The following is a 14111-nucleotide window of genomic DNA, read 5'->3' as shown; positions in this document are numbered from 1 at the left end:
TACAGGGGGGCCCAGGCAGCTTTATGATACAAGCAGTTCCCCTTGCAGCAAGGTTGGCTTTTCCTCCCACTCCTACTGACTGCCAGCTGCTGCAGGGAGCCACAGGGGAATCGGTTTCAGGAAATGGCTCCCCTTCCGCCACTTTAATCATCCCCTCTCCTGTCCAGGGTCACCATCATCCATTGTTTTGACCCCCCCATGAGTATGCCATATATAGCCCCGCACAGGACCGCTAATACGGTGGTAAAACCAGCCCCCTGTATAGGGCTTAGGCCCCATCAGTTCAACAAGGGTGGCCTGGGCAGTTTTATGATGCAGGCAGTTCCCTTTTCCCTGCAGCACAGCTGGCTTCTCCTCCTCCTCCTGCTGACTGTCAGCTGCTGCAGGGGAGCCACAGGGGATCGGTTTCAGGGAATGGCTCCCCCTTCATCACTTCAATCACCCCCTCTCCTGTCCAGAGGCCTCCACATGACATTCCTGACTATTAACGTTTATATCCCCAAGGAAGGGATGTCCACCCAGAAAGAAGGTCGCGGAACCTTACTGGTGGTAGACAATCTTTGTAGTCACCTCCTCCATAGATACAATATATCTCTCCCGGGATCCTCCAGGGGGATAGCATCACTCAGGAAACCCTTGGCCCTTCCCCCACCTCCATAGGAGTCAGGAAGTCCACAGCCATCTCTCCTGGGTGCAGGTCTACTCCCCCGGGGCCTCCCACCCCATCCAGAGACCTCCACATGACATTCCTGACCATTGACCTTTATATCCCCAAGGAAGGGATGTCCACCCAGAAATAAGGTCGCGGAACCTTACTGGTGGTACTTCTGAGAGTCTCTCCTTCCACCCGGGGTCATTGGTACTCACTAGAATTAGATCTTTGCAGTCACCTCCTCCATAGGTAGATGTCTACCGGGACCCTTCAGGGGGAAAGCCTCACTCAGGGAACACTGGGCCCCACCTCCATCAGAGTCAGGAAGTCCACAGCCAGATTTCCTGGGTGCAGGTCTACCCCCCCCCCCCCCTTAGGGTCTCCTGCCTCATCCAGAGGCCTTCACATGACATTTCTGGCCATGGACCTTTATTTTGCCAAGGAAGGAATGTCCACCCAGAAATAAGGTCTCAGCACCTTACCGGTGGTAGACAATCTTTGTAGTCACCTCCTCCATAGGTAGATCTTTCCTGGGACGCTCCAGGGGGATAGAATCACTCAGGGAACCCTTGACCCCACCTCCATAATAGTCAGGAAGTCCACAACCAGCTGTCCTTGGTGCAGGTCTACTCCCCCCGGGGCCTCCTGCCCCACCCAGAGGCCTCCACATGACCTTTATATCCCCAGGGAAGGAATGACCACTCAGAGATAGGGTCTCTGCACCTTACTGGTGGTACTTCTGAGAGTCTCTCATTCCACCCGGGGTCATTGGTACTCACTGGAATTAGATCTTTGCAGTCACCTCCTCCATAGGTAGATCTCTCCCGGGACCCTCCAGGGGGATAGCTTCACTCAGGGAACCCTTGGCCTGGCCTAAGCCCCCACCTCCATAAGAGTCAGGAAGTCCACAGCCAGCTCTCCTGGGTGCAGGTCTACTTCCCCCCGGGGCCTCCTGCCCCACCCAGAGGCCTCCACATGATATTGCTGGCCATTGACCTTTATATCCCCAAGGAAGGAATGTCCACCCAGAAATAAGGTCACAGCACCTTACCGGTGGTAGACGATCTTTGTAGTCACCTCCTTCATAGATACCATATATCTTTCCCGGGACCCTCCAGGGGGATAACTTCTCTCAGGAAACCCTTGGCCTGGCCTAAAATGCCACTCTTAGCCCCGACCTCAATAAGAGTGAGAAAGTCCACAACCATCTCTTCTGGGTGCAGGTCTACTCCCCCCAGGGCCTCCTGCCCCACCCGGGGGCCTCCATATGACCTTTATATCCTCAAGGTAGCGATGTCCACCCAGAAATAGTGTCACTGCACCTTACTGGTGGTACTTCTCAGAGTCTCTCCTTCCACCCGGGGTCATTGATACTCACTAGAATTAGATCTTTGTAGTCACCTCCTCCATAGGTAGATCTCTCCCGGGACCCTCCAGGGGGAAAGCCTCACTCAGGGAACCCTTGGCCCCACCTCCATAATAGTCAGGAAGTCCACAACCAGCTGTCCTGGGTGCAGGTCTACTCCCCGCGGGGCCCCCTGCTCTGTCCAGGGTAACAAGTTCTCCTCCTCCTCAAGAAAAAGTTCTTCAAAGTCCTGGAAGCCGGGAGAGACACCAGCAGAGGGCCCTGGAGATCGGAGATTATTTGGGCGAATCTAAAGAAGTGTCTTCTGTTTTCCTATCCACCGTCAGATCAACATAAATCTCTCTATCCAAATCTTCCTCATCCTCATCCATGGAACTCTTGGACGTTTCGATCCGATTCCGTCCTGACCTCTGTGGTGGTTGCCGTCCCGGAAACACAGTTGATAGCGATAGGCTGTAGGATGTGTCCGGGTCGAGATCTTCCAGTTTATCCAACATTACCAATTTGGGGTTCTTTTTTTGGGAGGGATGTTTTTGAGCAAAGGACAGGGGCTCTGAGGGGTGCAATTCATTTATTTTCTAATTCGTTTTTTAACTCATTTTGACAATTTCCGAATTTCCAAAATTACGAATTCGAAATTTCAGAAATTCTAATTTTCGAAAATTGGAAATTCAAGATTCAAAAACTCGAAAATTCAAAACTAGAAAATCGGAAATTCGAATATCGGAAATTTGAAAATTCAGAAATTCGAAATTCTGAATTCGAAAATTGGAAATTTGATCATTCAGAAATTGGAATTTTGAAAATTCAGGAAATAAAAACATTTGGAAATTCGAGAATCGGAAATTTGAAAATTCTAAAATCGAAAATTTGAAAATTCTGAATTCCAAAATTTTTGCATTTCTAATTTTCTGAGTTTTCAAAATTCTAAATTTCGGAAATACGAAAATTCAAAAACTCGAAAATTCTAAATTAGAAAATTCAAAAATGGTAAATTCTAAATTCGGAAATGCGAAAATTCTGAATTTGAAAATCGGAAATTCGAAAATCGGAAACTGGAAAATTAGAATATTCGAAAATCGGAAATCAGAAAATCGGAAATTCAAATTTTCGAATTCCGAATTTCCAATTTTACAAATTTCCAAATATTCAAATTTCAGTATTTTCGAATTCCAAATTTCCGAATCCCGAATTTTCGAATTTCCGAATTTACAAATTTACAAATTCCAAATTTTCGAATTTTCAGAATTTCCAAATTTCTAGTGTTTGGCTCACTGCTCTAGGGCTCCTCCCAACTTATACGTGGGCACTGACCCATCCATGACATCACCACAGGAAAGCGCTGACTAAAAGGGACCTAACACCTGATAACACGATCTCCTGTATCCAGTCACTATTCTGGAATATTCAGAGCCACCTAGAGGAAGAATATCTAACTGCACCTGCCTACAAGTGGAGGAAGTGGTGGGACTGGAAGTCTGAATTTGCCATTCACAAGAATTTGGGGTCATCTTCAGCACCAATGAGGGAGGCGGGGACAAAGCGTTGTCACCCCACAGCAGGAAGTGCCTGAATGAGAGCCTTCATGGCGGGATCACCGGGGATTCGTGTTAATGGAAGTTGATTTAAGAAATGCTGAATGAACGTGTTGGAGATTTATGAGATTTAATGTCGATGTTTTATCTTCTTCTATTTCCCTTCATTGCACTAATGAGATTTTTCAATAAAACTTTTTTTGTTTTCATGACGTGCTTTGTTCTATACACTGTGATGTCATCACTGGGCCTCTGTGCTTCTCTATGGAATGCGGGCAGATCATGGCCGGTGGGTGGGGCCAAGCAGGGTACTCCTCTCCAGAGCCCTCAGTCCTGATATAAGCAATGGGCTGGCTCCTTTAAAATTCGAAATTCGAAAATTCGAAATTCTAATATTCGAAAATTCGAAATTCTAATATTCGAAAATTCGAAATTCTAATATTCGAAAATTCGAAAATTGTCGGAAATTCGAAGATTCTGAAATTTGGAAATTTGAAAATTCGAAAATTGGGAACTCGGAAATTGAGAATTCTGAAATTGGGAAATCCAAAAATGCGGGAATTTCGAATTTTCCAAATTTTCGAATTTCCGATTTTTGTACTTCCGAATTTGAAAATTCAAAAATCAGAAATTCAAAGATTGGAAATTTGAAATTTCGAACATTCGAACATTCGGAAATCCAAAAAATGCAGAAATTTTGAATTTTTCCGAACTTTTGAATTTCCGAATTTTTGGAATTTAGAATTTTGGAATTTAGAATTTTCGAATTTCCGATTTCGAAAATGAAAAAATTGGAAATCCGAAAATTCTAAATTCGAACGTTCGGAAAATCAAAAATCAGAAATTCGAAAATTCAGAAAATTCGAAATTCGCAATTCTGAATTTCCGAATTTCCAATTTTAGAATTTTTGAATTCAGAATTTTTGAATTTCTGAATTCTGAATTTTTGAATTTTCCAAATTTCTGAAAAAAAGCAAGAGGTTAATCTAAGGGGGTGATGGGTGACCCTATTGGGTGACATGCCTCTTAGGCGGGGTCATATCTGACTTGGAGGGGGTGCCTGTTTGACCTGATGTGGTTGTTGAGGTTCAGCAGAGTGTGCACATGGGGGGGGGTGGGGCACAAGATCTGGGAGGGGGGGCAGATGACTGACCTTCAGGGGGTGCACTAGGGGGTGCAAGTCCTCGGTCCACTAGGGGGGTGCAAGTCCTCGGCCCACTAGGGGGGGTGCAAGTCCTCAGTCCACTAGGGGGTGAAAGTCCCCGGCCCACTAGGGGGGTGCAAGTCCTCGGTCCACTAGGGGGTGAAAGTCCCCGGCCCACTAGGGGGGTGCAAGTCCTCGGTCCACTAGGGGGATGCAAGTCCTCGGTCCACTAGGGGGGTGCAAGTCCTCGGTCCACTAGGGGGGTGCAAGTCCTCGGTCCACTAGGGGGGTGCAAGTCCTCGGTCCACTAGGGGGATGCAAGTCCTTGGTCCACTAGGTGGGTGCAAGTCCTCGGTCCACTAGGAGGGTGCAAGTCTTTGGTCCACTAGGGGGATGTAAGTCCTCGGTCCACTAGGGGGGTGCAAGTCCTCGGTCCACTAGGGGGGTGCAAGTCCTCGGTCCATTAGGGGGATGCAAGTCTAGGGGGATGCAAGTCCTCGGTCCACTAGGGGGGGTGAATGTCCTCGGTCCACTAGGGGGATGCAAGTCCTCGGTCCACTAGGAGGATGCAAGTCCTCGGTCCACTAGGGGGATGCAAGTCCTCGGTCCACTAGGGGGTGAAAGTCCCCGGCCCACTAGGGGGGGTGCAAGTCCTCAGTCCACTAGGAGGATGCAAGTGCTCGGTCCACTAGGGGGTGAAAGTCCCCGGCCCACTAGGTGGGTGCAAGTCCTCGGCCCACTAGGGGGGTGCAAGTCCTCGGTCCACTAGGGGGTGAAAGTCCCCGGCCCACTAGGGGGGTGCAAGTCCTCGGTCCACTAGGGGGATGCAAGTCCTCGGTCCACTAGGGGGGTGCAAGTCCTCGGTCCACTAGGGGGGTGCAAGTCCTCGGTCCACTAGGGGGGTGCAAGTCCTCGGTCCACTAGGGGGATGCAAGTCCTTGGTCCACTAGGTGGGTGCAAGTCCTCGGTCCACTAGGGGGATGCAAGTCCTCGGTCCACTAGGGGGTGAAAGTCCCCGGCCCACTAGGGGGGGTGCAAGTCCTCAGTCCACTAGGAGGATGCAAGTGCTCGGTCCACTAGGGGGTGAAAGTCCCCGGCCCACTAGGGGGGTGCAAGTCCTCGGTCCACTAGGGGGTGAAAGTCCCCGGCCCACTAGGGGGGTGCAAGTCCTCGGTCCACTAGGGGGATGCAAGTCCTCGGTCCACTAGGGGGGTGCAAGTCCTCGGTCCACTAGGGGGGTGCAAGTCCTCGGTCCACTAGGGGGGTGCAAGTCCTCGGTCCACTAGGGGGATGCAAGTCCTTGGTCCACTAGGTGGGTGCAAGTCCTCGGTCCACTAGGGGGATGTAAGTCCTCGGTCCACTAGGGGGTGCAAGTCCTCGGTCCACTAGGGGGGTGCAAGTCCTCGGTCCATTAGGGGGATGCAAGTCTAGGGGGATGCAAGTCCTCGGTCCACTAGGGGGGGTGAAAGTCCTCGGTCCACTAGGGGGATGCAAGTCCTCGGTCCACTAGGAGGATGCAAGTCCTCGGTCCACTAGGGGGATGCAAGTCCTCGGTCCACTAGGAGGATGCAAGTCCTCGGTCCACTAGGAGGATGCAAGTCCTCGGTCCACTAGGGGGATGCAAGTCCTCGGTCCACTAGGGGGATGCAAGTCCTTGGTCCACTAGGAGGATGCAAGTCCTCGGTCCACTACGGGGATGCAAGTCCTCGGTCCACTAGGAGGATGCAAGTCCTCGGTCCACTAGGAGGATGCAAGTCCTCGGTCCACTAGGAGGATGCAAGTCCTCGGTCCACTAGGGGGGTGCAAGTCCTCGGTCCACTAGGGGGATGCAAGTCCTCGGTCCACTAGGGGGATGCAAGTGCTCGGTCCACTAGGAGTATGCAAGTCCTCGGTCCACTAGGAGGATGCAAGTCCTCGGTCCACTAGGTGGGTGCAAGTCCTCGGTCCACTAGGAGGATGCAAGTCCTCGGTCCACTAGGGGGATGCAAGTCCTCGGTCCACTAGGGGGATGCAAGTCCTCGGTCCACTAGGGGGATGCAAGTCCTTGGTCCACTAGGAGGATGCAAGTCCTCGGTCCACTAGGGGGATGCAAGTCCTCGGTCCACTAGGAGGATGCAAGTCCTCGGTCCACTAGGAGGATGCAAGTCCTCGGTCCACTAGGAGGATGCAAGTCCTCGGTCCACTAGGGGGGGTGAAAGTCCTCGGTCCACTAGGGGGATGCAAGTCCTCGGTCCACTAGGAGGATGCAAGTCCTCGGTCCACTAGGGGGATGCAAGTCCTCGGTCCACTAGGAGGATGCAAGTCCTCGGTCCACTAGGAGGATGCAAGTCCTCGGTCCACTAGGGGGATGCAAGTCCTCGGTCCACTAGGGGGATGCAAGTCCTTGGTCCACTAGGAGGATGCAAGTCCTCGGTCCACTACGGGGATGCAAGTCCTCGGTCCACTAGGAGGATGCAAGTCCTCGGTCCACTAGGAGGATGCAAGTCCTCGGTCCACTAGGAGGATGCAAGTCCTCGGTCCACTAGGGGGATGCAAGTCCTCGGTCCACTAGGGGGATGCAAGTGCTCGGTCCACTAGGAGTATGCAAGTCCTCGGTCCACTAGGAGGATGCAAGTCCTCGGTCCACTAGGTGGGTGCAAGTCCTCGGTCCACTAGGAGGATGCAAGTCCTCGGTCCACTAGGGGGATGCAAGTCCTCGGTCCACTAGGGGGATGCAAGTCCTCGGTCCACTAGGGGGATGCAAGTCCTTGGTCCACTAGGAGGATGCAAGTCCTCGGTCCACTACGGGGATGCAAGTCCTCGGTCCACTAGGAGGATGCAAGTCCTCGGTCCACTAGGAGGATGCAAGTCCTCGGTCCACTAGGAGGATGCAAGTCCTCGGTCCACTAGGAGGATGCAAGTCCTCGGTCCACTAGGGGGATGCAAGTCCTCGGTCCACTAGGGGGATGCAAGTGCTCGGTCCACTAGGAGTATGCAAGTCCTCGGTCCACTAGGAGGATGCAAGTCCTCGGTCCACTAGGTGGGTGCAAGTCCTCGGTCCACTAGGAGGATGCAAGTCCTCGGTCCACTAGGGGGATGCAAGTCCTCGGTCCACTAGGGGGATGCAAGTCCTCGGTCCAGTAGGGGTATGCAAGTCTTCAGTCCACTAGGGGGATGCAAGTCCTCGGTCCACTAGGGGATGCAAGTCCTCGGTCCACTGGTGGGAGTGCTGGTTTGGGAGGGAGCTTGTCCTGGCTCTTATCATGACTTAGTATAGAAGAGAATCTACCTACAGCCGCACATCTAAACAATCCCATTAATCTTGAGTGTGAGACAACCTCAGCCTGGGGCTCCAACCAGGCCACGCCTCCAACGTGTTTCGCCCTGGAGCTTCGTCAGGGGGAAGTTATAGATCCTATTCTCTTCTATATACAATGATCAGAATAGAGATCACAGATTTCCAGGGGGGGAAAAGTCGTAGTGTCCACGTTGGCCTCACACCTAGCAGACCACCCCCCCCCACACACACACACACTGCATCCCGAATCCTCGGATCGGGGAAGAGTTTATAACGGGAGGAATCCACCGTATTCCTTCCTCTGGAGATTTACCGAGCAGCTGTTTGTCCGGACGTCAGTTCCGCTCTGCTCTGCCACAGACTGGACCCCATCCAGATCCCAAAGGACACGCCAAGCCTATTATGTGGGGCCCCCACCATCCTCAGATCTTCCCTTGGCATGGTTGGAGTTAAAGCCGATCAGGAAATCCCCGTCCAGCCATGAGGAGAAGAGAGGAGCTGCAGGCAGCAGATAAAACTTTATGACTTCCTGGTGAGGAAACGTCCAATTAAACATCTAAACACGGCACCACATGGGTCATAAATCCCACCGACCTTCACCGGGAATTACCCCGAGACCCCGTCTGCCAACCCAACCGACCTCTAAAGACACGTGAAACTTCACAGAGCTGGGAGGGAAGAGATCACCGATCAGATTGGTACTGCTGTGTGCGTCCCCCATTAGCCGTCTGGTCTAAATGTCCACGGGGGCCCCTCTATTAAGGAAGGGTCTGGTCTAAATGTCCATGGGGGGCCCTCTATTAAAGAAGGGTCTGGTGTAAATGTCCATGGGGGGCCCTCTATTAAGGAAGGGTCTGGTCTAAATGTCCATGGGGGGCCCCTCTATTAAGGAGGGGTCTGGTGTAAATATCCATGGGGGCCCCACTATTAAGGAAGGGTCTGTTGTAAATGTCCATGGGGGGCTCTCTATTAAGGAAGGATCTGGTGTAAATGTCCATGGGGGACCCTCTATTAAGTAAGGGTCTGGTGTAAATGTCCATGGGGGGGCCCCTCTATTATGGAAGGGTCTGGTGTAAATGTCCATGGGGGCCCCTCTATTAAGTATGGGTCTGGTCTAAATGTCCATGGGGGGCCCTCTATTCAGGAATTACGGGAATGTCCCGGGAAAATTGGAACTGTTGGCAACTATGATGAGTAGGCTCAATGTTTAAGCCCCTCCCACAACCGCCAAATTTTGCCACACCCACAATTAACTGCTACATGTGTTGACTAATTAAAGTGAAATGCGTAATATAATATAGCTAAACCCAGGAGCGAATCCAGGGAGGACAACGGGTCAACCCCCACCCCCCCCCCCCGAGAAACTAGTGAGCAGGCTGTGCTGATACCGACCCCCCCATCAGGACATGGAAGCGGCGCCAAAACTGACAGGCTCTGTGAAGAGCCACAGCTACGGGAGGGGGGGGGGGGGATTCCACCTCTCCTTCTCCTCCTTGAGCCGAGCATTTACCTGGCAATGCCTGCTCCTATTGGCTGAGAAACTAGAGTATTATGGGACATGTAGTCCCGGATACCAGCAGGCCCCATGATGACTCCCTGAGAGGACTGCAGCCCCCAGAATGCCGAGCGGGAGGGGGAAGAGAGGATAAGAGAGACCATGAGGCTGTCAGGTGGAGGGAGCCAGTGATTCGATTATCTCCCCTCCACCTGGCTGCTCCCACCCTGTCCTCCCCTCCACCTGGCTGCTATCACCCTGTCCTCCCCTCCACCTGGCTGCTCCCACCTTGTCCTCCCCTCCACCTGGCTGCTCCCACCCTGTCCTCCCCTCCACCTGGCTGCTCCCACTCTGTCCTCCCCTCCACCTGGCTGCTCCCACTCTGTCCTCCCCTCCACCTGGCTGCTCCCACCCTGTCCTCCTCTCCACCTGGCTGCTGTCACCCTGTCCTCCCCCCCACCTGGCTGCTCCCACCCTGTCCTCCCCTCCACCTGGCTGCTCCCACCCTGTCCTCCCCTCCACCTGGCTGCTCCCACCCTGTCCTCCCCTCCACCTGGCTGCTCCCACCCTGTCCTCCACTCCACCTGGCTGCTCTCACCCTTTCCTCCCCTCCACCTGGCTGCTCCCACCCTGTCCTCCCCTCCATCTCACTGCTCCCACTCTGTTCTCCCCACCACCTGGCTGCTCCCACCCTGTCCTCGCCTCCACCTGGCTGCTCTCACCCTGTCCTCGACTCCATCTGACTGCTCCCACCCTGTCCTCCCCTCCACCTGGCTGCTCTCACCCTGTCCTCCCCTCCACCTGGCTGCAACCACCCTGTCCTCCCCTCCACCTGGCTGCTCCCACCCTGTCCTCCCCTCCACCTGGCTGCTCCCACCCTATCCTCCCCTCCACCTGGCTGCTCCCACCTTGTCCTCCCCTCCACCTCACTGCTCCCACCCTATCCTCCCCTCCACCTGGCTGCTCCCACCTTGTCCTCCCCTCCACCTCACTGCTCCCACCCTATCCTCCCCTCCACCTGGCTGCTCCCACCTTGTCCTCCCCTCCACCTCACTGCTCCCACCCTGTCCTCCCCTCCACCTGGCTGCTCCCACCTTGTCCTCCCCTCCACCTCACTGCTCCCACCCTGTCCTCCCCTCCACCTGGCTGCTCCCACCCTGTCCTCCCCTCCACCTCACTGCTCCCACCCTGTCCTCCCCTCCAGCTGGCTGTTCCCACTCTGTCATCCTATCAGGTAGTAACGAAAGTACACTTACCAAGGCCAAGATGCTGAGGGTGGCTCCCTTTGCGACCCGGCGCGGTCCGCCCCCTGGAGTGGGGACAGGGGAACAGACGCACCAGGAGGCACCGGTACCGATAGGAAGGTGAAGGTCGGGTGCGTGGAACAGAACCAACCAGGCAGTAGTCCGCTTGGAGTAGCCGGGAAGCGCGGCGGGGAATTCCAGGAGATCCGGGAAGCAGGATCGGTTGAAACAGAGGATAATCCAGGAAACAGGCTGCGGTCAAGGAAGCACGGATAAACAGGGTAGTCCAAAGTTCAAGCCAAAAGGTCAAGGGCAGGTGAGATCAGATTAGTCCAACAAGCAAGCCGAGGTCAAGGTAGGAGAAAGCAGCAATCCGGTAGGGTAGAGCCAAGGTCAGGTAAACAGGAACAAGACAGGATAAGTTTTTTCAAGATCCAGGAAACACTCCATACAAACGCTGTGACAAGCCAGCAACTAGCCACAGGAAGGGGAGAGGTTTAAATAGCCCGCTTCAGGGCTCTGATTGGCCGGACGGACTACAGGTCTGTGCGCGCCTGTGCGCGCACCCATGCACACGCCCGCGCGCGCCAACACCACGCACGCGCGCGCGCGGCGCAAACAGCCGCGATTGCACCGTTTGGGGAGACAGGTGAGAATTAGTGCCCTGACACATCCCCTCCACCTGGCTGCTCCCACCCTGTCCTCTCCTCCACCTGGCTGCTCCCACCTTGTCCTCCCCTCCACCTCACTGCTCCCACCTTGTCCTCCCCTCCACCTGGCTGCTCCCACCCTGTCCTCCCCTCCACCTGGCTGCTCCCACCCTATCCTCCCCTCCACCTGGCTGCTCCCACCTTGTCCTCCCCTCCACCTCACTGCTCCCACCCTGTCCTCCCCTCCACCTGGCTGCTCCCACCCTGTCCTCCCCTCCACCTCACTGCTCTCACCCTGTCCTCCCCTCCAGCTGGCTGTTCCCACTCTGTCATCCTATCAGGTAGTAACGAAAGTACACTTACCAAGGCCAAGATGCTGAGGGTGGCTCCCTTTGCGACCCGGCGCGGTCCGCCCCCTGGAGTGGGGACAGGGGAACAGACGGACCAGGAGGCACCGGTACCGATAGGAAGGTGAAGGTCGGGTGCGTGGAACAGAACCAACCAGGCAGTAGTCCGCTTGGAGTAGCCGGGAAGCGCGGCGGGGAATTCCAGGAGATCCGGGAAGCAGGATCGGTTGAAACAGAGGATAATCCAGGAAACAGGCTGCGGTCAAGGAAGCACGGATAAACAGGGTAGTCCAAAGTTCAAGCCAAAAGGTCAAGGGCAGGTGAGATCAGATTAGTCCAACAAGCAAGCCGAGGTCAAGGTAGGAGAAAGCAGCAATCCGGTAGGGTAGAGCCAAGGTCAGGTAAACAGGAACAAGACAGGATAAGTTTTTTCAAGATCCAGGAAACACTCCAAACAAACGCTGTGACAAGCCAGCAACTAGCCACAGGAAGGGGAGAGGTTTAAATAGCTCGCTTCAGGGCTCTGATTGGCCGGACGGACTACAGGTCTGTGCGCGCCCGTGCGCGCACCCATGCACGCGCCCGCGCGCGCCAACACCACGCACGCGCGCGCGGCGCAAACAGCCGCGATTGCACCGTTCGGGGAGACAGGTGAGAATTAGTGCCCTGACACATCCCCTCCACCTGGCTGCTCCCACCCTGTCCTCTCCTCCACCTGGCTGCTCCCACCTTGTCCTCCCCTCCACCTCACTGCTCCCACCTTGTCCTCCCCTCCACCTGGCTGCTCCCACCCTGTCCTCCGACTCCTCCCCTCCACCTGGCTACTCCCATCCTGTCCTCCCCTCCACCTCACTGCTCCCACCCTGTCCTCCCCTTCACCTGGCTGCTCCCACCCTGTCCTCCCCTCCACCTGGCTGCACCCTTTGGCAGTGCCCCTCCCGAGATTAGACTCTGGATCTGCCCCTGGCTAAGCCCCAAGGTTCCAGAGCGCCCGGGTATTTATCGGGCTTCCAACCACATCGGGAAGACGAGACGATGAGAGTTTTTGAAGATAATATTGCAACAGAAAAGTAGCAATCAATAAATGTAACAGACGGGGGTACAAGTTATTATTTTATTGTGATACAAACACTCAATCTTTATTTGTAACCCGACAATGCAGCAGAGTCACGATCCTGTGCCTGATCTGTTTGGTCCTCATTCCGTATATCAGAGGGTTGATGAAAGGAGGCGACATCAGGTAGACATTGGCCAGCAGGATGATGACATAGAGAGGGACCGTCTTCGCAAACCTCTGGACCACAGATGAGAGGACCACGGTGAGATAGAAGACGAGGATGGCACAGATGTGGGAGGCGCAGGTACTGAGGGCCTTCAGCCGGGCCTCTCTGGACTTCAACCGGAACACGGCGTGGAGGATGAGAACGTAGGACCAGGCTATGAAGATCAAGTCTACAGCCACTACGAGAAGAGCCGTCGCCAATCCATAAACACTGTTTAACGTGGCATCAGAGCACGCCAACTTCACCACCGCTATGTGGTCACAGAAGGAGTGGTGGACGACATTATTGTCCTGGCACAAAGATAATCTCCTGAAGAGAATTGGTAAAGGCATCACCGTCCCAACCCCCCTCCCGAGAGAACCCAGACCAATGAATAAAACCCCACGAAGGGTCAGGATAGACGTGTACCTCAGAGGGTGGCAGATGGCCACGTAGCGGTCAAACGCCATGGCGAGCAGTATGGAGGACTCAATGCAGGTGAATGCGTGGATGAAGAACATTTGGGTCAGGCAGGCCTCGTAGGAAATGTCTTTGGCGTCTACCCAAAGGATGGCCAACACCTTGGGCGTGGTGGTGCTGGTCAGGACGAGGTCTATGGAGGAGAGCATGGAGAGGAAGAGGTACATGGGCTCGTGGAGGCTCCGGTCCAGTCTGATGATCGACAGGAGAGTCAAGTTTCCGATCAGCGAGATCGCGTACATCAGGAAGAAGATGAAGCCTAGGGAGACGTAAGAGGTTTCCAGACCAGGAATTCCAAGAAGTATAAAATATTTCGGGTGGGAGGAGGTCGTGTTCAACATTTTTGGATCCGTGGTCACCTGAAACGTAAAAGGGTTCAACAAATGAATGGTCTCCATTCAGTGTCCTCCACCCCTCTCTGCCAATCCCTCCACTGACCTCCAATTCAGTGTCCTCCACCCCTCTCTACCAATCCCTCCACTGACCTCCATTCAGTGTCCTCCACCCCTCTCTACCAACCCCTCCACTGGTCTCCATTCAGTGTCCTCCACCCCTCTCCACCAATCCCTCCACTGACCTCCATTCAGTGTCCTCCACCCTCTCTACCAATCCCTCCACTGGTCTCCATTCAGTGTCCTCCACCCCTCTCTGCCAATCCC

The 14111-nt window shown here is 54.2% G+C and overlaps 1 protein-coding gene across 1 annotated transcript; it reads right to left on the bottom strand.

Annotated features, from left to right (window-relative positions):
• Positions 1-12842: 12842 nt before the first annotated feature.
• Positions 12843-13806, bottom strand: LOC120928825 (olfactory receptor 52K1-like). Its single transcript, XM_040339841.1, has one exon. It carries the CDS (start codon positions 13791-13793, stop codon positions 12843-12845), a length of 951 nt encoding a protein of 316 aa, XP_040195775.1. The 5' UTR covers positions 13794-13806.
• Positions 13807-14111: the final 305 nt, after the last annotated feature.

This window comes from Rana temporaria, chromosome 2, assembly GCF_905171775.1.
Source record: "Rana temporaria chromosome 2, aRanTem1.1, whole genome shotgun sequence".
Classification (NCBI taxonomy): domain Eukaryota; kingdom Metazoa; phylum Chordata; class Amphibia; order Anura; family Ranidae; genus Rana; species Rana temporaria.
The sequence above is the reverse complement of the archived record's forward strand: the minus strand, read 5'-3'. Positions and strand labels throughout refer to the sequence as shown.

Bases quoted from the DNA above. Each gene is read 5' to 3' on its own strand.
- LOC120928825 (XM_040339841.1), bottom strand. From the start codon at position 13,793: ATGTTGAACACGACCTCCTCCCACCCGAAATATTTTATACTTCTTGGA.